Source organism: Furipterus horrens, unplaced genomic scaffold (assembly GCF_987537825.1).
Source record: "Furipterus horrens unplaced genomic scaffold, mFurHor1.1.pri manual_scaffold_6, whole genome shotgun sequence".
NCBI lineage: Eukaryota > Metazoa > Chordata > Mammalia > Chiroptera > Furipteridae > Furipterus > Furipterus horrens.
This window is the reverse complement of record NW_028327176.1, coordinates 177,274,271-177,300,786: the sequence shown is the minus strand read 5'-3', so window position 1 is coordinate 177,300,786 and position 26,516 is coordinate 177,274,271. Positions and strand designations below refer to the sequence as shown.

At 39.1% G+C, this 26,516-nt stretch overlaps 1 protein-coding gene across 1 annotated transcript in view; it reads right to left on the bottom strand.

Moving 5' to 3' along the window:
* Positions 1–26,516, bottom strand: part of UTRN (utrophin) — a 449,245-nt gene that overhangs the window by 228,681 nt on the left and 194,048 nt on the right. The window contains exons 41-49 of the mRNA XM_090279943.1: positions 26,262–26,434; positions 22,393–22,543; positions 21,032–21,207; positions 16,618–16,753; positions 14,622–14,771; positions 11,553–11,628; positions 9,447–9,661; positions 8,262–8,379; positions 1,138–1,343 (exon numbers count right to left, since the gene is read on the bottom strand). Coding sequence (XP_090136069.1) covers positions 1,138–1,343; positions 8,262–8,379; positions 9,447–9,661; positions 11,553–11,628; positions 14,622–14,771; positions 16,618–16,753; positions 21,032–21,207; positions 22,393–22,543; positions 26,262–26,434 — 1,401 coding nt within the window. The remainder of the gene's footprint in view (positions 1–1,137; positions 1,344–8,261; positions 8,380–9,446; positions 9,662–11,552; positions 11,629–14,621; positions 14,772–16,617; positions 16,754–21,031; positions 21,208–22,392; positions 22,544–26,261; positions 26,435–26,516) is intronic.

Genomic DNA, 26,516 nt, shown 5'->3' with positions numbered 1-26,516 from the left:
TTCTGTCTCCTGCCAGTCAATCACTGTGTATGTTTATAAAGTTAACTGCTTGAGTGGATCGAGCAGACAAGGAAGGTTCACCGAGAGCTGAATAGCTAAACTGAGGCTGAGTATGTCCATTGGCATCGGTTCCTTGACACACATTTTAATCTCTGAGGATCCCTGGATGAAGACACTTCCCATGAAGTCTAAATGACAAATGAAGGTGTCTTGAGTGCTTTTTGTAGCTGTTGATGGAAAAATCCATCCTAAACTTTCAGAAGAAAATAACCATACTACTGATTAGAAAAGAATATTCTGAATATAATGACTGAAGCACTGATATCACTTTTAATTATATTCCTTTAGGGAAGTGCTGGGGGCTGTGCTAATATTACTTTTGATTCATTTGGTGAAAACAGCCAGCAGGTAATCATAACACAGAGAATGAGCCTGGAAATCAGGACACCTGGCCACTTGCTTTTTAAATTATAACCATGAAAAGTCTGTATGTGTGACAAACGACAGCATACTTTCATGTTTTAGATTTTGATTCCCACATATTCGTTATTATATTTTTCATAAATGTACACTTTCACTTTAGGCTATCTGAAAGAAAAATAAATGTTCCACCAAAATATAACCTAACAACCATAACCTCTAATTCGAGTTCAATATCATCAACTCTATAACCAAACTGGTCACAAAAGGTACCTGCTCTGATGACATTGATAAAATAGTTTGGTTATGCAGGTACTAATAGAAATTAAACTCATTACCTGATTTTTTTCCCTACAGTAGCTCTCAAATGAAAGTCTCAAGAAATTTTGTAAGTAGAAATAACGTCCAGGGTAGACACAAAGGGGCAAAAGAAGGGTTTCTGGGGTCCTGGAAATGTTCTCTTTCTAGATACTGGTTTGTGGGTGCAGTCCATCTGCAAGGAGTCAGTGAGCTATAAATCTAAGACACAGGTACATTCCTATTTGTTACGCCTCCAGAAAATTTTCCAACTCCTAGCTGGTCATATTTTTATATAAATTTCAATGTGTATTCTAACAACTTGGGAAAACATCATGACAAGTCCTAAAATTATAGTTAACAGAAGAAAAACTACATCCAACAAATCAATATTGCCAAAAAATATCAAAGGAGTCCTACTTGATTATCAGAAATTTGTTTGATAAGTGGATCCCTTCGGGCTTGTTGAAGAATATAGAGTCGAGCCTCGTATTTTCGCATAAGTTCCTCAGTCTCTTCCCGGTGGTCATCCCACTGCAGGCTGTCAATCACCATGTCCTCCAGCTGCTGCTGCCGCAGCTCAACGCCATGCTGAGTGCTGTCCCACTGGTTCTTGACCTTCTCCACTGGATGATAAAAAAGCATTCCAGAAAGTGACTATCAGGAAAGGGAAAAAATACCTGATACTAAATTTAGTACAAATAAGGCTGTCAATAGGAAAGAGAAAGAAGGAAAGTTGATACATGCATTTTAAAGAAGTTTCAATTAAGTCACAATTGATTTATTTCTGAAACCATTCTTGAGGGAAAATTCTTAAGCTCTATTTTAAATACACTCAAATACCTCAAAATTAAAATATCTGCTATTATAAACTGGTAGCAAAGAATCATAAGAAAAATAATTTCCTATCGTGTTTTAAATTTACAGGACCTGGTTTGAGGAAGGTAGACCTAACAGCACTTTACGGTGGAACTTTAAGACACAGACCTAGTCACTATCTCAAAGGAGAGGTTATAAGGTGGTCTTGATACGAAAAGAAAACTCTTTAGGAATAGTTTCATATTTGTTTTACTGTAGCATTAAACCTCTAAAAGGAAGTAGTTTCCTGTGTTGAAGTTCAAGAGAAACACTAAAGCAAAGTAGATTCAAGTGCTATATACCCAGTAGCTCTTTATCATTAAAAAATATAAATGTTATAAAAATAAAAATGAATATATATATATATATATATATATAGGCTCTTTTCTGCTCGCTTTTTTATTGTTTCTATTTCTCTTTCTTCATTCTCTTTCTTTTTTAATTTTTGTTATACTATTACAGTTGTCCAAATTCTTCCCCATTTGCCCTCCTCTGCCCATCCTACTCCACACTCCCACAGTCAAGTCCCACCCCGTTGTCCACGTCCATCGGTCACTCATGTATGTTTTTTGACTGGTCCCTTCCCCTTCTTTTCACTATTATCCCCCTCCTGCCTCTCTTCTGGTCACTGTTAGTCTGTTCCATGTTTCCATGCCTGTGATTCTATTTTGCTCGTTAGTTTATTTTGTTCATTGGATTCCTCATATAGATGAGATCATATGATATTTGTCTTTTATCGACTGCCTTATTTAACTTAGCATAACAGTCTCCAGTTCCATCCATGCTGTCGCGAAAGGTAGCAGTTCCTTCTTTCTTTCTGCTGCGTAGCATTTCACTGTGTAAATGTACCAGTTTTTTGATCCACTCATCTACAGATGGGCACTTAGGCTGTTTCCAGCACTTGGCTATTGTAAATAATGCTGCTATGAACATAGGGGTGCATAGGTTCTTCTGAGTTGGTATTTCAGGGTTCTTAGGGTATAATCCCAGCAGTGGGATCACTGGATCAAAATGCAGTTCCATTTTTACTTTTTCCAAGAAATTCCATATTGTTTTCACAGTGACTACACAGTCTGCATTCCCACCAACAGTGCACTAGGATTCCCCTTTCTCCACATCCTTGCCAGCACTTCTTTGTTGATTTTGCTAATGATGGCCATTCTGAGAAGTGTGAGCTGTTATCTCATTGTGGTTTTAATTTCATCTCTCTGATGGCTAGTGATTTTGAGCCTCTTTCCATGCGCCTGTGGGCCCTCTGTATACCCTCCTTGGAGAAGTGTCTGTTTAGGTCCTTTGCCCATTTTTTTATTGGATTGTCTGTCTTCCTCTTGTTGAGTTGTAGGAATTCTTCATATATTTTGGAGATAAAACCCTTGTCCAATGTATCATTGGCAAATATGTTCTCCCATATAGTAGTAAGTTCCCTTTTCATTTTGATGATGGTTTCTTTAGCTATGCAGAAGCTTTTTTACTTGATGTAGTCCCATTTGTTTATTTTCTCCTTTACTTCCCTTGCCTTAGGAGATATATCAGCAACAATATTGTTACATGGGATATCTGAAATTTTATGCCTATGTGTTCCTTTAGGACTTTTTTGGTGTCACAACTTATATTCAAGTCTTTTATCCATTTTGAGTTTATTCTGGTGTGTGGTATAAGTTGGTGGTCTAGTTTCATTTTTTGTATATACCAGTCCAGTTCTCCCAACACCATTTATTGAAGAAGCTATTTTTACTCCACTTTATGCTTATGTCCCCCTTGTCAAATATTAATGGGCCATAGAGACATGGGTTTATTTCTGGGTTCTCTATTCTGTTCCACTGATCTGTGTGTCTGTTCTTATGCCAGTTCCAGACCGTTTTGATTACAGTGGCCTTGTAATATAGTTTGATATCAGGTATTGTGATCCCTCCTACTTTGTTCTTCTTTCTCAAGATTGCTGAGACTATTTGGGGACATTCTCTGACTCTTTCTCTCCTTGCCTTCTCTCCTCTCCTCCCCTACCTTCTTTCATCTTCTCATTTTTAACATGAAATTAAGAAAAGAAAGATCTAAGGAAACAAATTTCCACTTAATTATGTCAAGGGCAGTTCATGATCTTGAACTGAAGTATCAGTAAGCAAAAGCTCTGAATATCTTCAACAACGCATTGATGATAAATAGGTAGAAAGTTAAAATAAAAAAAACTTCCAGAAGATATTTTGAATGCCAGAGAGACTGAAGGGCTGTGGTTAAGTACCAGGCCAAGAAGAACTTAACAGCAAGATAACATTTCTTCTGGTAAAATTCTTGAGATAATACAGGGTTGTTGTAAACCATTAAAGCTATCTATTTAAGATTGTTCAGAAAGTCACAATGACCAATTCTGTCACTAACAGAATCCTTAAATATTGAACAAATAAAGCTAACGACATGGAGCGACAGCTATTACCACAGGACTATCATAAAAATAAGCAAATTATCCTATTAATTGTGAATAAGAGCTAATAGCATGTCACTATGGCTACTACATGCCAGCTAAGACTCTTTTTTTTTTTTATATAATAAAGCGTGACAAAGACTATACAGTCTCTACACAAGAAAGTAGAGTGAAAACAAAGAGAGGGAGTTACACTGGAAAGAGAAGATATTTGGGAGAAGAAAAGCCTTATAAAAACTTTAAAAGAAACTTTGGATAAATACAGAGGTGCTGAGAAAAAGGTAAGAAGGTAAAAAAAAAAAAAAAAAAGCAAAATGGGGATGGTTTTGTACAGTGCTTGGTTTCCCTGAAACAGAGAAGCTCCCGCACCACGTGATGGGACACAAGACCCTCCAGAGTTCTGAAACAGACATATAACAGTCCAGCAATTAACGATAAAAGTAAGGAAAGAGAAGGAAAATGACTAACTCAGTAAAAATAAACCAACATTGTGAGACACTAAAAGTTCTTTGTTCGTCGTCGTCGTCGTCGTCGTCGTCGGCAGCCGTCCGTCTCGAGAGACGATGGCGTAGCTTCCTGAGAGTCTATCTGCACCGCCGAGAATGGCTGTGCAGTCCGATTCGGGAGTGACAATCCCTGCCGCACTTGGTACAGGTGAAGGCAGATGGCTGTTGTTGCTGCTGCTGACGCTGCTTCCGCCTCGATCTTTTCTGGACCGCCTCCTCCTTGCGTGCAGCCTCCGCGCGTGACGTACCTTGTCTGACCGCGAGCCTCCAGGCTAGGCGGTCGTCTGCTTGAACTTCCCATGTGTTGAGATTGATGGAGCATTGTGTCATGTCCTTTTTGCAGATGTCTTTGAACCGCAGTTTTGGGCGCCCTGTCATCCTCTTGCCTTCTGCTAGCTCGCCGTAGAGGAGGTCTTTGGGGATACGGCCTGCATCCATTCTTTTGACATGGCCGAGCCACCTGAGGCGTCTCTCGCTAAGAACTGCATGCAAACTGCTCATATTGGCTCGCTTCAGCACCTCGGTGTTGGGGACCTTATCCTGCCAGGCGACATGCAGGACGCGTCGCAGGCACCTCATGTGGAAGCTGTTGAGTTTCCTTTCGTGCCTTGCGTAGGTGGTCCACGTCTCGCTGCCATAGAGGAGAGAGCTGAGTACGCAGGCTTGGTAGATGCGCAGTCTGGTTTTCTCAGTGAGGCTGGAATTGTTCCACGCTCGCCGGTTCAGTCTGGCCATAACTGTGGCTGCCCTGGCGATTCTCCGGTTGACCTCCAAGTCGACTGACAGAGAGCTCGAGATGGTGGACCCGAGGTAAGTGAAGTCGTTGACAACCTCCAGGGTGTATCCGTCGATGGTGATGCATGGGGGAGTCCCCGTGCCTTGAGCCATAACATTCGTCTTCGTCAGGCTGATGGCTAGTCCGAACTCCTTGCATGCGTGGGAAAGGCAAGTGACTAGCTGCTGGAGTCCCTCTTCGGAGTGTGATGTCAAAGCTGCATCGTCGGCGAAGAGCATCTCACGGATGAGCACCTCATCCGTGGTGCCGAAGAGGTTGCACCACTCCAAGATGAAGGGTCGCCCACGCATCAACACCAGTTGTGCCAGCAACCCAGTTAAGACCCAGCAATTCATCAACAAGGTGGAAGATGCACTCGGCGAGGGAGTGGCGGCAGATGACATTATCGAATCCAATTGGCCACGTCTCCGCGACGCCATATACAACTCCGCCATTATTGCTTACGGGAAGAAAGAGCGGAAGAACGCTGACTGGTACGAGGCTCACTGGGAAGAAATGGAACCCGTGATCGAGGCTAAGAGGAAGGCCCTTCTGGCTTACAAGGTCACGCCCACTCCCAGTACACTTCAAGCTCTACGGGCTGCCAGGAACAAAGTCCAGAAGACCGCCCGCCACTGTGCCAACACCTATTGGCTAAACCTGTGCAGAAGCATTCAGGAAGCCGCCGATATAGGCAACGCACGAGGAATGTATGAGGGTATCAAGAAGGCAACAGGCCCAATCCCCTCCAAGATCGCCCCCCTTAAGTCCAAGACAGGTGAGGTCATCACTGACCAGGAACAGCAAATGCGGCGGTGGACCGAGCACTACCTCGAGCTGTACGCAACGAAGAACACCGTAACAGACACTGCTCTTAACGCCATCCCAGACCTACCAGTCATGGAGGAGCTAGACACCCCACCTACTGCGGCAGAGCTCAGCAAAGCCATCGACCGCCTCGCTTGCGGGAAAGCACCAGGAAGCGACGGAATCCCTCCAGAAATCCTAAAGAGCGGGAAACCAGTCCTGCTACAGCCGCTCCACCATCTACTCTGTCTCTGCTGGAAGGAAGGTTACATCCCCCAGGATATGAGAGACGCCAACATTATCACCATGTACAAGAACAAAGGAGACCGCAGCGACTGCAACAACTACCGGGGCATCTCTCTCCTCAGCGTGGTCAGCAAAGTATTCGCCCGGGTCGCTCTTGCCCGCCTGCAGACCCTTGCTTCCCGCGTCTACCCAGAGTCCCAGTGTGGCTTCAGAGCTGGCCGATCAACAGTGGACATGATCTTCTCCCTACGCCAGCTGCAGGAGAAGTGTCATGAGCAGCATAAACCACTCTACCTCGCCTTTATTGACCTCACGAAGGCGTTTGATCTGGTCAGTCGAAGCGGACTCTTCAGCTTGCTACGGAAGATTGGCTGTCCACCACATCTGCTTGCTGTGGTCATGTCCTTTCACGACAACATGCACAGCACGGTGTCCTACAACGGCGCAACCTCTGAGGCCTTCCCAGTCAGCAGCGGAGTAAAGCAGGGCTGCGTCCTCGCGCCTACGCTGTTCGGAATCTTCTTCTCCATGCTCCTCCAATACGCCTTTAAGGACTGCAGCGAGGGTGTCTTCATTCACACCAGATCCGATGGCAAGCTCTACAACCTGGCCCGTCTACGAGCCAAGACCAAAGTCAAAGAGGTGCTCATCCGTGAGTTCTTTGTTAATTCGTCTTTTATAACAAACTTGCTGCCGCGTTTATTTTGAAATCGCAACATCCTTTTTATAGGAGAAATCGTCAAATTTCTCCCCTTGAGAAATATTAAACAAGGTGATAAAATACATTCCAGTTTATATTCTGTTACAAATTAAGTACATAATTTGTACTGCCACTGTGGGAGGCCCCAGAAAGGTGCATATTCACCATCCGTGGAGGGGAGAAAATCTCAGGAACTCTGAGATCCACAATGAAATTATGGGGGGAAAGATCACAGCAGACACTAAAGATAGAAAACATCAGGGACCAGAGAGGGTAGGAAAGACTTTACAAAGGGGGTGAATTTTATTAGCTGAATATATTTTTACCTGGGGAGAAAAGGCCGAGAAGAAAAATATAATGTGCATAAAACTAGAATAAGAAATGTCAGAATGTTTTAAAGAATATGTGTAGTACGGTCTAGCTACAGATGGGACCGAGGGCTGCTGCAGAAGAGGGGATGATAAAAGCAGACTGTGACTGTCCCTGGAAGTCCCTAAAGTGTGTTTCAATTTCAAAATAAATGTGTCAACAACAAGGTTATTGTAACAGATGAGTTAGCAGGGCACTTTCAGTGTTTCACGTTGTTGGTTTACTTTTTCTGAGTTAGCTAGCCATTTTACTTCTTTCTCCCTTCTTTTATTAATTATGAGATTGCTTGTGCCTATCCATTTCTGAGAATTTAGACTTTTTTATGTGAAATTTAAAAGACAGAAAGTAAACTCGAAACAAAAAGCACAGCTGTGGTTGTTTTGCTTGTTTGTTTGTTGTTTTCTTTTAGTTTGTTTTTTAGCTACAGTATTCCCTAATTACTGCCAGGCACAGAGGAACATAGTAGTTGCTCAGTAAATATTTTTGGGATGAATTTTGAGAAGACTTAAAAGACATCATAAGATGTGGTTCTAGTTAATGAATTTTAATGGATAAATGGATTTTCATTCCCATGGGTTTCTCTAACATAGTTTTCTCGGTTCCTTCTAAAGAAATACTAACTTAAGAACAAATAATCCAATGAATCACTAAATACTTAAAAGTGATGATAGTAATTATTTAAGGAATTCATTAAGGGAATTGTGACACCGTTTACAATAATAAAAAAACAAGGGAAAGCTGTATTTATTAATAGAGTAGCAAATATCAAATAATACGAATTTCTGGTTGAATAATCTCTGAAAATGTGTGTGTGTACTATTTTCAGTGTAAGTGGATGATGACATAATTTTTTTTTTAACTTACGTTTTTCTGTGATTGCTGTTCTCACATCTGAACTGGAAGCTTTATTTTTCAAATTCTGAGCGAGTGTGAAAACATAATCAAGCTGCGGATGGCGCTGTTCCAAGTCAGCCTTTGTGATCTGTTTAAGGAGAAATGATTATTAAGATAGGTTAACAGGCTATACAGTAAGAACACAGAGGAAGCAAAACTGGTGTGCTGACACCGAAGTAGTTTTTTCTCCTAGAAGGGACAGTGAGGCATCTGCAACGTGGCAGACCAAGGGCAGGACACAGTGTCCCTCACGCGCCCCGACCTCGTGTCTTTACTCACTCTGCTCCCTACACCAGGAATGTCATTTACTTGTCTCTAGATGTGAAAAGCCCACACTGTCTGCCTTCCTCACTGTGGTAGTAACTCCCGTCCTCATCTGGGCGCCCGTAACAGGACACTGATACCTCCCAGTGCCCCGTGCCAGATACTCTGCTCTGCCACAGAGACCTGTTCAGCTGTACGCATTCAGTGGCTCCGTCTCAGTTTGGGGCATATTTGTAATCTGGGATAAATTCAGTATCTCCCTCAAATGATAGTTAAGGAAATAAGTGAAATGATACATGTAAATTACTTACAAGAATACCCAGTAGACAGTAAGCATTTAATAAAAGTTAACAATCGCTGTTACTATTTTATGGTTCATTCCCAATCTCTATCTAGTATATTCTTTTCAGTATCTCTATACAACACACAGCCCAGAACCTAACACACTGAATATGAATAAAGAACTTTATATATTGGCATTTTATTTATTTATACACATACACACACACATAATCAAAGTCAGAAGATTCTCACTTCTAATGTCAATAATTGAATGGATAAGCTCATTATGAAATATAAGTTGCAAAGGTACTTAAGGAAATGATCCTACTTCACACTAGGCATTAAATGTAACACTAGTTTACATTTATACTGATGGGGCTAGATTTACAATATCCATTTTAGATTTTAAAACACATACGGAGCCTACAACTTGAGTGGGTAAAGGTGATCTCACCAAAATGGCATACATGCGAGGAGAGCGTTACTTTTCAGAGCTAGCCTGGCATGGCTGTTGGACCAATACAGAATTTTTTAAAGCTCACTCTGCCAGAGTTCAGGATAAACATCTTGTCCACCCATGTGCTCCAAGCCTTTACACTGTGCACCTACTTTCATTCTGGAAACTGTCTTATTGATCTCTTCTACATCCCCGACAGTGACAATGTTGGACTTCAGCATCTGGTCGATCAATACCAGCCAGTCAGCTAGTTCTGTTATCGTTTTATCCAGATCAGCAGGAACTGAAATTTCTGAAGCGCACAGAGACTGAATGGGAAGATCTGGCGCAGAGGATGCTAGCACCACCTTTTGGACACCAGGATGAGCTGAAATTTAAAATGCAGCAGAGTATTACTAAATAAACAGCATATGCACTGTTAGGGCAATGGTGACATGTGTGTGTATGTATGTAAAACTTAGATTAAGTAAAAAAATGGTAAGAGTTTTTATTTTCTCATAGTGAAGTGGCAGGGATATTTCCTGTAGTATCTAGGTCTGTGGTAGCTGTAGAGCCAAGTCTCACAATATTCTAGGGCAGAAATTACTCAGAAGTAACTAACAGTGATACCAAGAAAAAATAAAATAAAAAAAAAATGAACTCTAAGAAAATTAGTGCTGCTATTTTACTTTGTCAAATGTTTGCCCTAATTGTAAAGCTAACTTATTCATAGCTTTCTGTTCTTTTGTACTTAACTTTATAACACGAGCATTAGTCATTCTTAATACACTTCACTGCAAATACCTATGTAATCATCTATGGGTATATTCACTGTTAGTTAACTCTTTTCCTACAGCTGCATACTTACGTGGCTCCTTAGATTTTACTTTAAAAAAGAACCTGCAAGGAACATCATTTTGCACCTGATTAACACCTTGGTATAGATTAGCTAAAGTAAAATGACTGGGTCAGAAAGTATTTAAAAATTTAATCTATCGAATACTTATTGCCAAATTGCTTGCCACAAAAGTTGGAAATTTAGACTTGCAGTAGCAGTGTGTGGAACTCTGAACACCTGCACCCACACCAACAATATTCTATCTCAATGGATAAATACACAGCTTTCGCCATTGCCTTCATTAATTGTGTTCTTTATCTGCTTCCTTATCTATCTGCATGACTCATTATTATAGGGAAGATGAACCCTTGCCATACTGCTGAAAACACTCTCTATTTCAGGATTTTTAATGCATTTTCTTTCCTTTTTAACATACAGATGTTATCAAACTTTGGTGATCAAACCCATAAGCCTGTCTTGGGAGATTGTTTTTCAAAACTTTTTAAAGTTAGAGACTCACATCTTCTTCAAAAATTGGATAAATGTGTTTTCTCTTCATTGTTTGTTTTGTGTTTGTCTCCTTTTGTTTTCATGATGGAATGTTGATTGTTTTTCTTTAGTTTTATATGAAGTAGTTTGATTAACTGTTAGACCCACCGGGAGCCCACTCTAGCACAGAGTGCAGTAGATGAGGCTTAAATAATTTCCTAAAATAATATAGTCAATCTATAAATGCTGCACAATTCCAATTAAAACCCCCAACAGGTTTGCATGTAACTTGACAAAATCATATATTCAAATTTATCATTTCAAAATTAATATAGAAAAGGGTCAAGACAGTCCAGAGAGAGAGAGAGGGCCCAGGGATTCAGAGAGCCTGTGAGGCCTGGTATAGCAGCTACGGCCCCGCACTCCAATCCAAACAAGGAGACAGAGAAATGGTGAGAAAACTCTTTTTTTCTCCACATCTAAGTGATAGGCATTTGTCAGTATATAGCTTCCCTAGGAGGAAGAACTCTTCCAAATCCCCTTCTCCCACGTGGTTCCAAAAATATCTAAACCTTTGTTCTCAGTCATGATGTGCATCTAATGACACCTCATCCCCAGAACGTGTTAGTGTAACAGTTAGAGCTGATTTTCTGAAAACCTGCATGTCCCCGGCTTCCCCACCTTCAGCGGGCTCTCTTGAGGCCCAGGTCCCACCCTAGTCCCAGGAAAGACAGAGAGGCTCCTCTGCCACCATGCCTTGCACACACCGGCCAGTCAGATATGTGCTGGGCTTAAAGAAGATGCTCCTTTCAAATATTGAAAATCAAATGACAAATCACAACGGTATTGTGTTTTTAAGTTTAAAGTTTTCTCTAATTCATATATGATGCTCATAATCAGAATATTTTGCTATGTTTCTAAAAACATTGTTAAGGAATAAAATGTATACTACCAGCAACTCTTGTCGGAGAAACAGAACAGGGCTCCGGGAAGTGTTCCTTCAGGGCACTGGGCACGTCTCTGCACACCTACAGCATCAGGCCGAACAAAAAGAGAAGAGTTTCATCCAAATAAAGATGATTAGATTTTCAAAAGAGGAAGTGCTACTCTAAAGAACAGCTTCTGTTTCCACCTTCTGCCCACTGCAGTCTTGTGTGAGCCCCCGCTCCATCAACGTTACTATCGAGAATGCCATCCAGTCCTTAGCCGCCCTGGCCCTTTGCAACATTTAGTGCTGTCTCACCCCACTGCCTTGAATTTTGTGAATATTCTGTACTCCTGACTTTCCTCCCACCTCCCTGACTGACCTTCAAAGTGTCCTTCACCAGCTCATTCTCTTCTATTAAATGTTAACATTCTACAGGCCTCTCTCCGTGGGTCCTGGTTTCTAATGACTTCATCTACTATACAGAGTTTTAAGATGCAGAAGACTCCCAAAACTATATTTTCAGTCTGGTTCTCTCTGGTATCTGGATATACAGACATGTCCAAATCTGAAGTCATCCTCTGTCTCCCTGACGCCCCCTTCACCGGGTTGTCTAATGATGAATCCTTCTTTTCAGATCAGTTATCTGGATCTGAGGAGTGGGTTTTGCTCAGAGGAGCAGCTTGACATCTGGTATCCTAAGGATATGCATCCTAGGATCACTCCATCCATCTCTATAGTTCAGCTACAGTAAGTGTTCAAAATGTACCTTTCTCCGGCTTCACACCCATTGAGAGCTGCCCACTGCCCTCAAGGGGATGAACTGTTCTAAAGACAGAGTTTCAAGTCCTTGTGATGCATGATGAGCCGCTAGGATCTGATGTGTGCAAGCATCTCTCCTAGTTCCCTTCACAGTGAGCTACTTCCAGGCATCCAGTGCACTGTGCTCATGCTCTGTCTCCTCTAGACAATTTCACTCCTGCTGCTCCTCCGTACACTGCCCTTTCCCCCACTCTTCATCCAGCCAATTCTTATTCATCCTTTACAAATTAGCTTGGAAACTATGTCCTCCACAAAATCCTCCATGGTTAACCCCCCGAGCCAGGTACGTGCCCTGCTTTTATATCCCTATGGATCCCTCTGTGCTGTAACTGCTTATCCACTTGTCTCACCACAATTAGCTCTGTGGGCCAGAAGAAGTGCCGTACTCTTTGCTGTATTCCTGGTCCAGCATAAAGTGAAAATCCAATCAAAGCCTATTCAGAGAGTGAACGGTTGCATGAATGAATGAAATATCCCAGCCTAGTATTTCCCAAAGTGTGTTTGTTGAAATTCTCTGCACAATCAGCATTGCTTGTTCTTGGACACTCATAATGCACTGAGGCAGAGTAAAATCGATGTGAAGTTTGGGAATAAAGGACGTACTGGCTTTATCTAACAATATGATTCCAAAGTATCCACCATGGCCTGTCCTACACCATATGCCTCTGAGTTAAATGAACATGTGTGCTCCGATTGAATATGCACAGCCTAAGCTTGGCATGTGTGGCACAGAGCCAACATGTCCGGAAAGGCGTGTACCAGTGACAAAGGAGCAGATAAAGTCAGAGAGATAGCAGGAACCCAGAACATGTGGTGCCTAAGAAGTCACAGTGAGGACTTCAGCCTTTACTCGAGGGAGATGGAAAACCGTTAGTGGGCTTCTGCTCAGAGAAGTTACTTGATCTGAATTGTGTTTTAACAAATACTTTGGCTACTGTGTAGAGAAAAGACTGACAAAGGGCAAAGAAGGAAACAAGGAGAACAGCCATAAGGCCTTGGCGGGGGTCAAGAAAAGGGATGTTGGTGGTTTGAAACAAGTTTGTGGAAATGGGGGTAGCGCGAAGCAGCCGAATTTAGGAAAATTTTCAAACCTAAGAAAAATTGAAAGAGTTGTACAGGGAACACCCATGTGCCACCCAACATCTATAACCATCAAAATTTCACTGTCTGCTTCATCATGTCTCTGTCTAGCCACACATCTGACCACACATCAAATAGATACATATTTGGAAGAAGTTGATGATGGTGACTCCAAGGTTAGTTGTTTTTTTTTAACTGAAATGTAATTCACATAATAAAAGACTGACTCCAATGTTTTTGTTTTAAATGATAATAAAGATATAACTACCCCTCGATGAGGCGGGAGAAGTACATTAATGCACAGTGGGGAGGGAGAGATCAGGAGCTCCGTTTTGAATGTTACTTTGAGATGCCCATTAGACATGCAAGCGGAGCTGTCGAGCAGGCAGATGCGCAAGTCCAGAGCGTGGAGAGAGGTCTCAGCCAGGGACACGAACGTGTGAGTCATCAGTAACAGCAACTCATCAAGACAGTAATTCTCAACCAGAGAGGCTAGATCAATAAAGCTCTTGAATCATGAGACTGATGATAACGGCTACCATTTTAAGAGGACTGAGCAGGGAGGAAATGACCGAAATGGGGTCCGTCCAAACCAGGGGGCAGACATCCATTCAATGTTCCAAACAGACTTCATACTCTGAAGACGGTGTGTGCCAGCCCAAAATAAATAGAAATCTATAATTTTATCTGCCTTTAACTGTTAAAACTACAAAAATAGTAATAATAATATTGGTATGAGAAAAAGGACCTTATCTTTGTCATATCTGTAGCCACATGCCATACAATTCCACCCAGGGCCTAGTAAATATATGTTGAATGAATGAAATCATTACAAATATACCTACAAATACGAAAAGTCAAGTACAATATCAGGAAATTGTTTTAATGTCTTCATCCTCAGAAAATAATCATTGGAATTATATTGCCTTTATTATAATATATATTAGTTATTTAATGTGGAATATAACTTATAAATCCCATAGGCCAAAATTATATATAAAATAAAAGCATTTTTTAAGAATATATGCTTCTCTCCATGACAGATTCAAAAAATAATAATTATAAACAATAAGCATGATTAAAATGTGCCCATATTTGAATATCCTTAAAAGTAAAATATTTATACGATCCCACTTCTTTGACAACAAAATCAATAAACATGAGAAGGGTGTCATAGTAATTCTTAATGCATACCTTACTCCATGTCGAATTTACAGTTCTTAAGTTTTCTGAAATTTTTTCTCTTTCATGTAAACTTAGACTTTTATCTGAAAGCATTTCCAATTCAGTTCTATTCAACCATTTGAGTTTTTCAGCTTGTATGTCCATCTCCTGGTTTAAGTCCTAAAGGTGACAGTAGAGAGGTGTGATTAGAAGGTTGTCACATTAGAGAAAGTTTAAGAATGGTATTAGAAAGTAACATAGTTTGGGTAAGTAATTTACAAATGCAGACTTTAATTTCTTAAGCGGAAGACAAATTCATAAGAAACCTAAGCTTATGTTAACAAAGTGTAACTGATAATGGAGTGACCAGCCACCTGCAGTGTGCACTCCTGTACACAGGTGCTCCCAGCCCCACCCTCTCTTAACAGGGTCATATTAAGTCAGATCTACATTGACATTTAACATTCTGTTTTAGATGATGAAATGTCTGTTCCAATGGAAGGCAAAAATAACAACAACCAGGAGAAGCCTTTAATGCATCTATGTCTACCTTATCTCCACCTTATCTGTACCTACCCTGGTCTATTTGTCCCACTCCTTGTGACAACCCCAAAATTGTTTACAAAAGGGAGGTTCCAAGAAAACTATTGAAGTTTTTAGTTAAAACAGGAACAAGTTTGTTTGATATTTATTGTCACGTTTTGAAAACTTACTGTTGCCCACATAACATTTTTCATCATTACTAATAGCTTCTTTCCCCAAATGCCACAATCCTTTAGACAAAATCTCTTTTCAAATCAGTGGGCATCCTTTTAGGCATACTTTGGTGCATGCCCATGTAATTATCCACAAAAACACTTAACTTCTTTTTTAAATAAAAATAAGAATGCGTATGCAACAAGTATCTTAATTCTTAACACAAAAATATGAAATTTATGGATTTTTGAGTATATTTATATATCTATGTATCTTTATGCATCTCTACATGGTATAAATGAACAAACTATAAACAATCCTTCTTGGTTACAGATCAACAAAAAAAATTTTTTGGTTAATACAACCATGACATTAAGTCTAGAGTAACCTGAAGTGAGTTACTTTTAAGCCATTTAAGATTTTCTTGAATTTCTATAAAATTCAATTTTACAGATAGTTGTCGGCAGCCGTCTGTCTCGAGAGACGATGGTGTAGCTTCTTAAGAGTCTATCTGCACCGCCGAGAATGGTTGTGCAGTCCGACTCGGGAGTGACACAGTATCTGTCTCCTCCCGTGTTGAATCGACATCTTGCGATGACGCTGGAGTGTCCTCTCCAGTGAAGCTGAAGCTACAGAGCCTGGGCAGGGTGATATGGAGGGTCTGCTGTTGCCCATGCAGCAGACCCCCCCCTCTCTTCGCAGCTGAAGGATCCAAGGGAAAGACGGAGTCAATACAGCTTGGATTCAGGTGCGCCGCAGGAGTTGCCGGTGTTGACTACAACGTCAAACCGCCTTAGGGACTCCGGCTCCGGATTTTCTGTCGGGGTTTACTCCCTTAGCCTTGCCCCTGAAGAGGTATGCCGCAAGGCAGAGGAGGTTTTTTGGAGTCAGAGTTTTCCTTCTCTGATGTGCCCTGACTGGAAGATCGAACCAGCGACACTTAGCTCGCAGGCCGACGCTCAATCCACTGAGCCAAACCAGCCAGGGTTTTACAGATAGTAATCAGTAATTATCTTCTAAAAGGAAAAACTACTTCACAGCAACATTATATTCTATAATGCTGAAGTCTGTTTAAAATATCCTAAAAACCTGAGGTCTAATACAGAGACCACATAACTTATATTTTCATGTGAGTGAAGCCTTACCTCTGCAAGAACAATATATAGTTGCTCCCTCAAATAAAAAAAAAGATATTCCTCTTTAAAGTGCAACACATATACCACAAAGTACAGTTTCTTCCCTTATTCTTCTCCTAATGTTTTATCTTATTTTTAGTGTAACTTGTTCATGCATCAAAAAGTATTGGCAAATACAGAGACAAACCACTTACTGTTAATTCTCTCAGGTTTTCTTCCGCCTCAGTGGTTGATCTCTGTTGCACAGCATTCTCGGCATTTGTTAACCAACAGATAATCTCGTCGAGTCTTTTTCTGTATTCTGTCACCTGCTTACTTTCTCCTTTCAGCCTGAAAAAATATATTATTGAAAAATATTGAGAAAAAATTATCCAATTAAGCAGAACATCATACATTTACTTTGTATATCTGGACTAGATACATCTCAAAAGAAATAACTCCTGATAATTATTAGTATGTGTTGTAAATGTGTGAATGTATATATTCTGCAATATAGAAGATTATTTGATAATGTAAGAATTCTCCCTTCAATTAAAAAACACTGAAACTAAAGAATATTATCTTCTCTCACCATAAAAATTATACAGATATTTAAAAGAAAAATATTTTAAGCTAAATACTATTGTACAACATAATGGACTTTAAAATACAGGAAAATTGTGTTGATCTAAAATTATAAGAAAAACACATAATTCTGTGTACTCCATGGAGATGGTAAGGCATCATCATATGACATATTATTCACACTAGGTGGCAACTATTACTCTACGTCATTCACAGAAAAGAAAGAATAAGAACAGAGCAATATACTAAGAATGGAAATTTTTACAACTATTAGTTAATACAAGAAAATGGAAGTTTAGTTAGTTCACTAAAATAAGTTTTATATTTGAATATAGCCAAGTTATTAGGAATATCTATTATAGAAAATAAAGCAAAAGTTTTAAACAACATAAGAAAAAATAGTCATTATGACTACAAAGAAGGAATTGACTTAATTAGATTTCTAAATGTTATAAGAATAACATTTATAAGTGTATAAACCATATGTCAGAAGATAAGAATATGATTAGAACTCATGACAAACAATTTTTTTTTAAAAAGAAAGGGTTTGAAAGCTATTTAGAGCTTAGTGGTGGTATCATTGTTTTTTATAGCTGCTGCTACTAGCTGCTGATTTAAAAATAAAATGCAATTTTTAATGAATTACACTGTGTCATCTCCTAATAAGAACTAATATTTTTATGGCTATGACTATCTTTTTAATCACAAAAAGACCTGGGAGACACATCCTTTCAAGCTAGAACGGTTTTCTATGCAAATTCATTAGCATGGCACAGAAGATCCTATGCAATATACTTAATAAAATGCTAAATAAATACTTATGTATTTAGTAGAGAATCAGAAATATTTGAAAGAGTATTTTAATATTTAAAAATAATTAAAAGCACACATTTTCATTTTTAAGTATCTATCAGGAGAGAACACTGCTTCAAAGATTTGTTTTAAAAATCAAGTAATCATACTAATTGTAAGACTAACAATACCAAAATGGGTAATTTACCCTCTGTATCAAAGAGTATTTAATTAAAATGACAACTTTAATAACACCTAAAGTACAATTATAAACCTATACTTCCAAAACAGAAGTTAGAATTTAAATTCTTTGTTTCATAATCGTGACTAACTTAGTATTTGAAAATATATCTATGAAGAAAAAATAATATTATCAAGTAATTTCAGTAACACATATTCCAGTCACACAAAATTTTCATCTCCAAACTAGCTAACATTTTAAATGTTATCTCTAAGAATAAAAACAACTTTTAAATTCATATTCAAACAATAGATAACAATTGTTCCTTAAGGAATAACACCATAACTTGCTGAACTGTGCAAGTATTTAACTACAGATGCTCAATACAAAACAGAATAAACCATGCACTTATTTCTCTGTGACAATGATAACAGTACACATGTAACCTCTTAAAGTCCCAGAGTGCCCCAATTGAAGATAAATGACTACCTGAAGTAAATTTAAACATGAATTTATGAAATGGAATATTGCTTTAGTTAAAATATGAGATGTTGGAGAAGAGATGCATTATTCCTTTCTCTTCCATAAAAAATGAGTAAAATAGGTATTTACTTCACCATAATAGTTCTGGGAGCAATAATTACTATACTTCACAGAGATCAATTTGAAAATCTTTAGGAGAATTTCTGTATTTATCGATAATACCATGCAAGCAGGTCTATCTTTTTTCTCAAGAAGACCTGGGAGACACATCCTTTTCAAGCTAGAAAGGTTCTCCATGCTAAGTCATTATGGCATTAGAAGACCCTATGCAATCTCAGTTTCCAGTCCTGGCCCTGGCCCCTGAACCTTCCTCTCCATCTAACCTGGGAAGATCTCTCACCTGGCCATAATGTTTCATTCCTCCCATATAGGTCTGCTCTACTTCTTTTCCCTAGAAGGCCCTCCCTAGGAGCAATTTAACGGAAATTGCTATAAATGCTTCAAAACCCAATTCCAGGATCCCTTCTGTAATGCCTAAATTCCAGGGCCCATCTCTCCCCTCTGTGACAACACTATATCTTCTTAACAATGTGTTCTGTAATCAAAACATAGCATTTTTTCCTTAAAGTATTTTCTTCTTCTTCGTCTCTGGGTTCCTTATTCATATTTATATCCCCTGTGCTAAACACAAGGCTCTACAAATACGGGTATAATCAATCTATCAATTACCGGCAAAATTCAGCAATAACATGCTTAGAGAGTCAGTTCTATATTAACTTACTATTTATTATAAGAACTCGATAGAGTGTACTATGAATAGTCGGGGCTTGTGCCTTTTACAGACACTATTTAACCCTCATAACACTCCTCCAAGAAGGTACCACAGTTCTCATTTACGAAGAAAAACTTAGCCAGAGAGCTCTGTGGTCTTCCCAAGTCTGTACAGCACAGTATTTGTGACCATAAGTTAGCACCATCAGTGACTTGTGGGGAGGCCCTGGACAAATCAGTTAACCTCACCTCTCTGAGCCTGTTCCCAAAGCTGTGCCATGGGCCTAACTGTCCCCTAGAGCTGGGGTCCCCAACCCCCAGGCCTGTTAGGAACCGGGCCATGCAGAAGGAACTGAGCAGCGGGCGAGCGAGTAAACTGGTCCCTGGTGCCAAAAGGGCTGGGGACCGCTGCCCTAGAGGGTAGCTGCGTGGTTACATGGGGCAATGTGTACAAGGTGCCACACGCATCTTGATGATGGCACTCTCTCAGCTAAAACACACAAGCTACTATTTGCCTCTTAATAAAACTCACACAAAATAACAGATGATGTTATTTTATAAAAAGCAGCCAAAGGCTAAATAGTCATACTTGAATATTTTATGTTATATTATAATATAGGCACACCTCATTGTATTGAGCTTTACTTTGTTTCACAGAAATTGCATTTCCATACAAATTGAAGATAAGACCCTCAGCCAGCAAAAAGATTATGACTCACAGAAGGCTCAGATGATGGTTAGCATTTTTTAGCAATAAAGTATTTTTTAATTAAGGTATGTAATTGTATTTTTAGAAAAAATGCTGTTGCATACTTAATAGACTGCAGTATATGTAAACGTAGCTTTTATGTGCACTGGGAAACAAAAACAATGTGCAGCTCACTTTAATATGATGATTGCTTTATGTGGCAGTCTGCAAACGAACCCCCAATCCCTCCAAAGAATGTCTACACTGGACTTGAAAAAGCATTAAATCGGCCTTTAACAAGCAATAGCATATTGCTAAAATAATACATCATCCACAGAGTTACAATTAGCAGAAAAATATATCTGGAATTTTTTAACCCACGACTACCATTCACCCCCAAAAATGGACATTTATGAGACAGAATGTATTAGGCAAAGTAGAAATCATCCATTAAATGGTGACCATCTCAAAAAAAATAACTTCAAATAATTTTATAATATGTAAAATATGTATAATGTTGAGCATTATATTCACTGGTAAACATGTTTACAATCCGAAGACACCCTCATCAGTCAGGGACGTTGTAACATAACTTGACATAAAACAAACAATACATCATATCTATAATATTATATTACCAAGAAGAGGAACTGTGTCATTTCCCAAGCACTGACAGTATACGAGACCAGCACACCCTCTGACTAAGAACCACTGAGCGAGAGGGATTACTAACAGGGAGAAACCCCAAGACTCAGGAAAGGAGCAAGTGAGAAGCCTGACCCTGAACTAGATCTTCACACCGTGAGTCCATAGTGTTCTTTCAACTACTTCAATTTCCTGCCACATGGTCACCATATCATAACAAGGAGTCAGAAATAAAAAGAACAAGGCGTTTTTCACATGGGTGATACCTGCGTACAAAGGTGAGACGTTATGGACAGCCTGAAAATACAGTAAGGGAAAGTGTTCTAAAATGCACAGCATGGACTGTGGGATATTAAAAGTCAGTAAAGCCCCTATTGTAATACCAGACAATAAAAGAACTTTGAACTTGTCTGGTTGTGTTTTTAAAAGGCTCCGCCCAAAATATCTCTACCCCTGTGCCCGTAAGTTTCGGAGGCAAAATCACCTGGGCCGCCGATCCCTGACTTCGGTAATGATCGCACTCCAGCGCTGGTTTAAACCCGCCAGCTTGTCTCTTAAGAAGCTTCCATCTGTGGGGGAGAGTTTCTGGACAATCCCGTCCCCGGTTCTATTTAATGCAGCCATACTGGGCTGGTGGCTGCTGAGGCCCTCCTCCAGTTCCTGTAACAGAGGACAACCCGAGATTCAGTCTACTCCTAAATCGAGATGTTCTGACGCAGTGGGTCCCCCAGGTACTGTGGCGTCCATGTCAGGGCTCGGGGAACCAAGTCCTGCAAGGATACTTTATGTTCATAACAAAGGCATTTAAAAACAATTCATTACATTTCAATGAACACACTTAACAAAATCCATTTTGAAGTCTAACCCACTGTCATGAATGTCACAGACTGAAACAGGACAGTTAAATAACAATTGCTTACAACATTGAAGCAAAAGTATCAATCAGGTTCAATTAAAGTAATTTGCTTATCTTCTTCCAAATATGTGCTTGAAAGCATCTCTTAAAAAGAAAAACAAATCCATATACCCTTATGTCCTGCCATATACAGGTAAAGTTCAGTGTGCATTTCCTTGAGACATTGCTTCACTGGTCTGTAAATTTTTAAGCAACAAATTTAAGGGAGAGTATTTTAAAGTAAAATTTAAGCACATCTATATCTTTAAAAATATGAAAAATGCATTCAAATGTATGAGGAAGAAATAAAAGCATTTAACTCCTCATGAACCTTCTACATAAAACATATTTTTAAAATTTAATAAAAGGGAAAATATTTTAACAATGGTAAACGGAAGTTTTGCTTGCCTTTGACCATTATTTTTAAAAACCTACTGTTATCAGCAGAACTGATTTTGCTACTGTGTTATATTTTCCAACACTGAATTAGACTTACATGAGCAGCTGCCCTGATATAGCTCAACAATAATTTACTTTTATGATAACTATCAATAATACAAAGTTGAAATAAGATGCCTAAGTCTTTAAGTACAGAAAACAGAGGTGAGGTATGCTGGTATCTTTCTGCTATAGTCTTGAGGACAAAATTTTACAAATGTTACTCTAATTATAAATTTTTTTTAAATAAAGTTGTTTTTTGTATTAGCCACTAAAGGGTATTTTTTAATTTAAATTTCATTGAAATCCTAATTTTAAAATGTTAGTAACAATTTTTCTTACGCATTTATGACCGGAACCTAGAATTGGAACAAAAATTACAGATCGTTTATATGCACCTGAAAAATTAATATATTTATCCCCTACTTTCAAAATATATCTTAAATGCCACATATGAAAAAAAATACAACCCCTCTTCGGCAGATCCCCAGCCTCGGATGGAAAGCACCCACCTGCTGATGCATCCGGGCTTTCTCTACGTCCAGGTCCCCACCTGGAGCACAGGTCTCAGCTAGCAGCTCTTCAGCCTCCGTTAACCACTGTGTGAGATCATTAAGGTCACAGTGGAACTGTCTCCATTCTTCCATAGCCCTGTCGAAGTAACTAGAGGACAGCAAATAAAATAAAATACACTTCCAAACTTCTCAGGACTGTCTAGAAGCAATTTTTCTAAGTAAATTCACATTTCATTTAAACTGAAAGCACCTAAATCAGTGAATTCACCGCTCACTGCTCTATGGGATCAGTTTTCATAATGGATTATAGTTAATGATTTCTTTCAGAGAAACATGCATCGTACCCAGAGCAAAACAGACAGAACACACACCACCTGCGCCCCCCATACATACCTGCACACATACATGCACACATTAGGCAGCTTATTCACTGAAAAGAAAGCCTTTTCCAGCTTGGAAAATCAAGGTTGATTAGCTACAGACAGCTAACATATCCAACTTTAAACACCTAACATTTCAAATACCATGAAATATATATGATTACTCTATCCTCTTAGGGAAAAACTTAATTTTATTTTCCTGAACATTTAGTTCCCAGGTAGAACAAAATCCAAAATGCCAAAAACACTTCAAATTTTCCTTTCCCTCCATTATTCTCTGTTTGATGGACTGAATTTTGACCCCAAAACTCCTATGAAGAAGTCCTGTCCCAGAAAGTAACTGTATTTGGAGATAGGGTCTTCAGGGAGATAATTTTTAAATGACGTCATAAGGACGGGGCCCCAATCCTAATCCTACAGGACTGGTGTCCTCATAAGAGGGTAGAGACACCAGGGATATCTTTCCGTCTGAGAGAGCAGAGAGAAAAGGCCATGTCAGGGCAGGAAGAAGGTGGCCATCTGCAAGCCAGTAAGAGCGGCCTCAACACGAACTAACCCTGCTGGCACCTTGATCTTGGATTTACAGCCTCCAGAACTGAGAGCAAATAAAGGTCTGTTGATTAAGTCATCCAGTCTGTGGTATCTTATTACGGCAACCCTAGCAGACACCACCCTCCGCGCGATGACTAATTCCAAGTGCCCCATCTATCCAGACACAGTCCGATACGGAAATACCTGCAAAGCCCAGATCAGGCAATGAGACAGAGGACTACTGAGATGCCTATTTAAACCTCATGCCTTTAGAAATGAGATAAAGTCAAAGTCCAGTGCTCGTCATATTTAGAATATAAAAAAGCATAAGCTTTGTTGCATTCAGACCCTAAAGAATTTCCTTCTGCACTTTTGTTTAAATTAGTGGTGCCAGAAGAGGTTTGGAAGATACCTCTGAGATTTTAATAGTATTAAAAATTTTATTTTATATAATAAAAAGATATTTTGAAAAACTAATAAAATGATCCCTGATATCACTTACTCCAAAATAATGTCTATATTTCCTTCTTCCATTAACATCATTTTGAAAATTTTGTTAATATTTTCTGAGTACCCAGAGAAGCAAGTCTGTTGGCCATGACAAAAATAAGAACACTTCAAACAAAACCCCATGAGAAAATATTAGGACAATCCTTATTACTTTTGGTAAAAAGGTGTAGTAACTAAATAACAACCACAGATTTCAACTTTTGAGTTACTGCAATAATAAACAGAAAATGTTGCCAGAAAGGATATTCCAAAGATCTAAAGACTTTGAGAACAGAAACAGTAAACCTAGTAAAGATCACCATCATCATGACAGAACATAAATTTCAAATAAATCTAGGCAGTACAGCTATGGATTAAATAAGAGTTGGAAAAAGAAAAGAGAGCGAGAAATCCATATTCAGCTAGGATTCACTAAGCCATCACCTACTCTCCGAATCCGGTCAGCTCCTGTAGGAGGCAGCATGGAATCGTGAAGGAGTATGGACATCCGGAAAGTCAAAGGACTCAAGAGCCCCAGCCTTAATCTAGAAAAATTCTAGTTTGCTGTCTCTAATATTGCAACTGGCATTGATATCTTCCCTCACAAACTTCTCCCACCACCTGTGTTCCTGGTCTCTGGCAATGGTACCCTCACCTACCTGGGTTCTTAAGCCAAAGACTTAGGGTCATTTTTACTCCTCCCTCCTGTTTATTGATTCAACTATTTAATTCTCAAATTTTCCCTAGTCTTCATCACCATGGCCACTTGCCAAATCAAGTGATCCCCATTTGTCAAGCACAGATGGATCTCTAAGCTCTGTTTCACCCTCTATCAATCTAGCCTGCAATCAGCAAACTTATTCCCTTGTTAAAATAATGCAATGGCTCCCTATTGTCCTCAGAGTAAAATCCACACTACTTGACATAATACACAAGGTCCTTCTGATATGGTCCCTTTAGACCTTTCTGGTTTTATCTTGACACTATGCGTTCAAGCGCTGCTGGACTATTTTCCTTTCCTCAGAAGCATCGCACACTGCCCTGACTGGTGTGGCTCAGTGGGTTGGGCATCATCCCACAAACTGAGAGGTCACCAGTTCAATTCCTGATCAGGCCATATACCTGGGTTGCAGGCCAGGTCCTCTGTTGGGGCATGTGAGAAACAACTGATCGATGTTTCTCTCTCACATCAATATTTCTCTTCCTCTCTTTCTCCCTCCCTTCCTCTTTTAAAAATAAATAAAATCTTATTTAAAAAAAGCACTGCACTCTCTCTTAGCTATGACTTTATGCAATGCTGCATTCCCTCCATTCCTTCCCCTCGTTACCTTCACTTGTACTATAAAATATGAAAAAGATGAGGTTAATATAATAATGTAGAAAAAGCTTTTGCAAATTAATCAGTAAATAGTAATACCATAATAGAAAAATGAACAAAGAACATGACCTAACAATTGACAGAAGTAATAACACTGGGGCCAATAAAATATGTTAAGAATACTGAAATCTCACGAAAATCAAAGAAATGAAAATAACAGTGAGATGCAATCTATCACTATACAACTGCAAAGGCCTTTTGAAAAAAGTCAACCTTTCGTTGTTAACAAGAAGAACACTTTCACGTATCCTCTCGGCAGGGGTATAATACTCAATTTCATAATGCAGTGCAGAACCTTAAGATGATATTATTCTTTAAGAATGTAGACTTCATCTCATAATGAAGTTTAATTAAATAGAAGTATGCACAAAGCTGTGCTTAAAAACATTTTCTAAACTACAGGGATGAATTTAAAAATACATTCAAGAGATATGCCAAAAGGCCAAACAAAACAAAACAAAAATGATAAAAATGTGATACCTAATTTTTGTGTGTATGCCTCTAAAGTTTTCCAATGTATTTTCCTGTGTTAACTTTCCTCTTCCATGGTGCCTGACATTTGGGCTATTTCACATCTTATTTTGCTTTATTTGCCTTTCCACTACATACCCAACTCCTGTCAAAAATCTCATGTTTTTTTTTTTTTTTTATTTCTACCTATTAATAGGCTTGGAAAAGAATTCAAAATCATTCTATTAAACAGAAGGTTATTTTAAAAATGGTTTGTGGTTATATAAGATTCCAATTATCTGTACCTGTCTCTCACTCACATTAATCATCAAACATGTGGAGAAAGTGAACATTAACAAAAACTCTCATAAGTTTTTTAAAGAAAATGGATGCCATTTAGATAATAAAAATTAAAGGTGCTTCCTTTAATTATCAAGACATTATGATGCAAATGATCTTCTATGTGTAATCTCTTTCCTCTTTCTTTAAGAAACTACACTCATCACAATTTATTCAAACAGGCCCTCTTCCAAGGACGTGAAACATAGTCTCATTAATCTTAATGTATATATGCCCTTTGTCATGGCTCATGAGCCTGTAGGTTTTTTAAATGAAATATTAACTTAATTTACACGTACCCTTTACGATCATTGTACATTCTATTAAGTCTATCCCATTTTGCATTCAACTGAGTAAGCGTGTCCCGGATTTGAATGGCTTCGGGTCCAGAAGCTTCGAGGATAACATCTGGTTGTTTTTCATGAATGACTGCAATCTGCTCTCCGAGTTTGTCCAGTTGGTCTTTGATATCCTAAAAATATATTGTCAGACATTCACAAAATCCAGCAAAGAGATAAAAGAATGAAATCACAGACCAAAAATTTATATTGTAT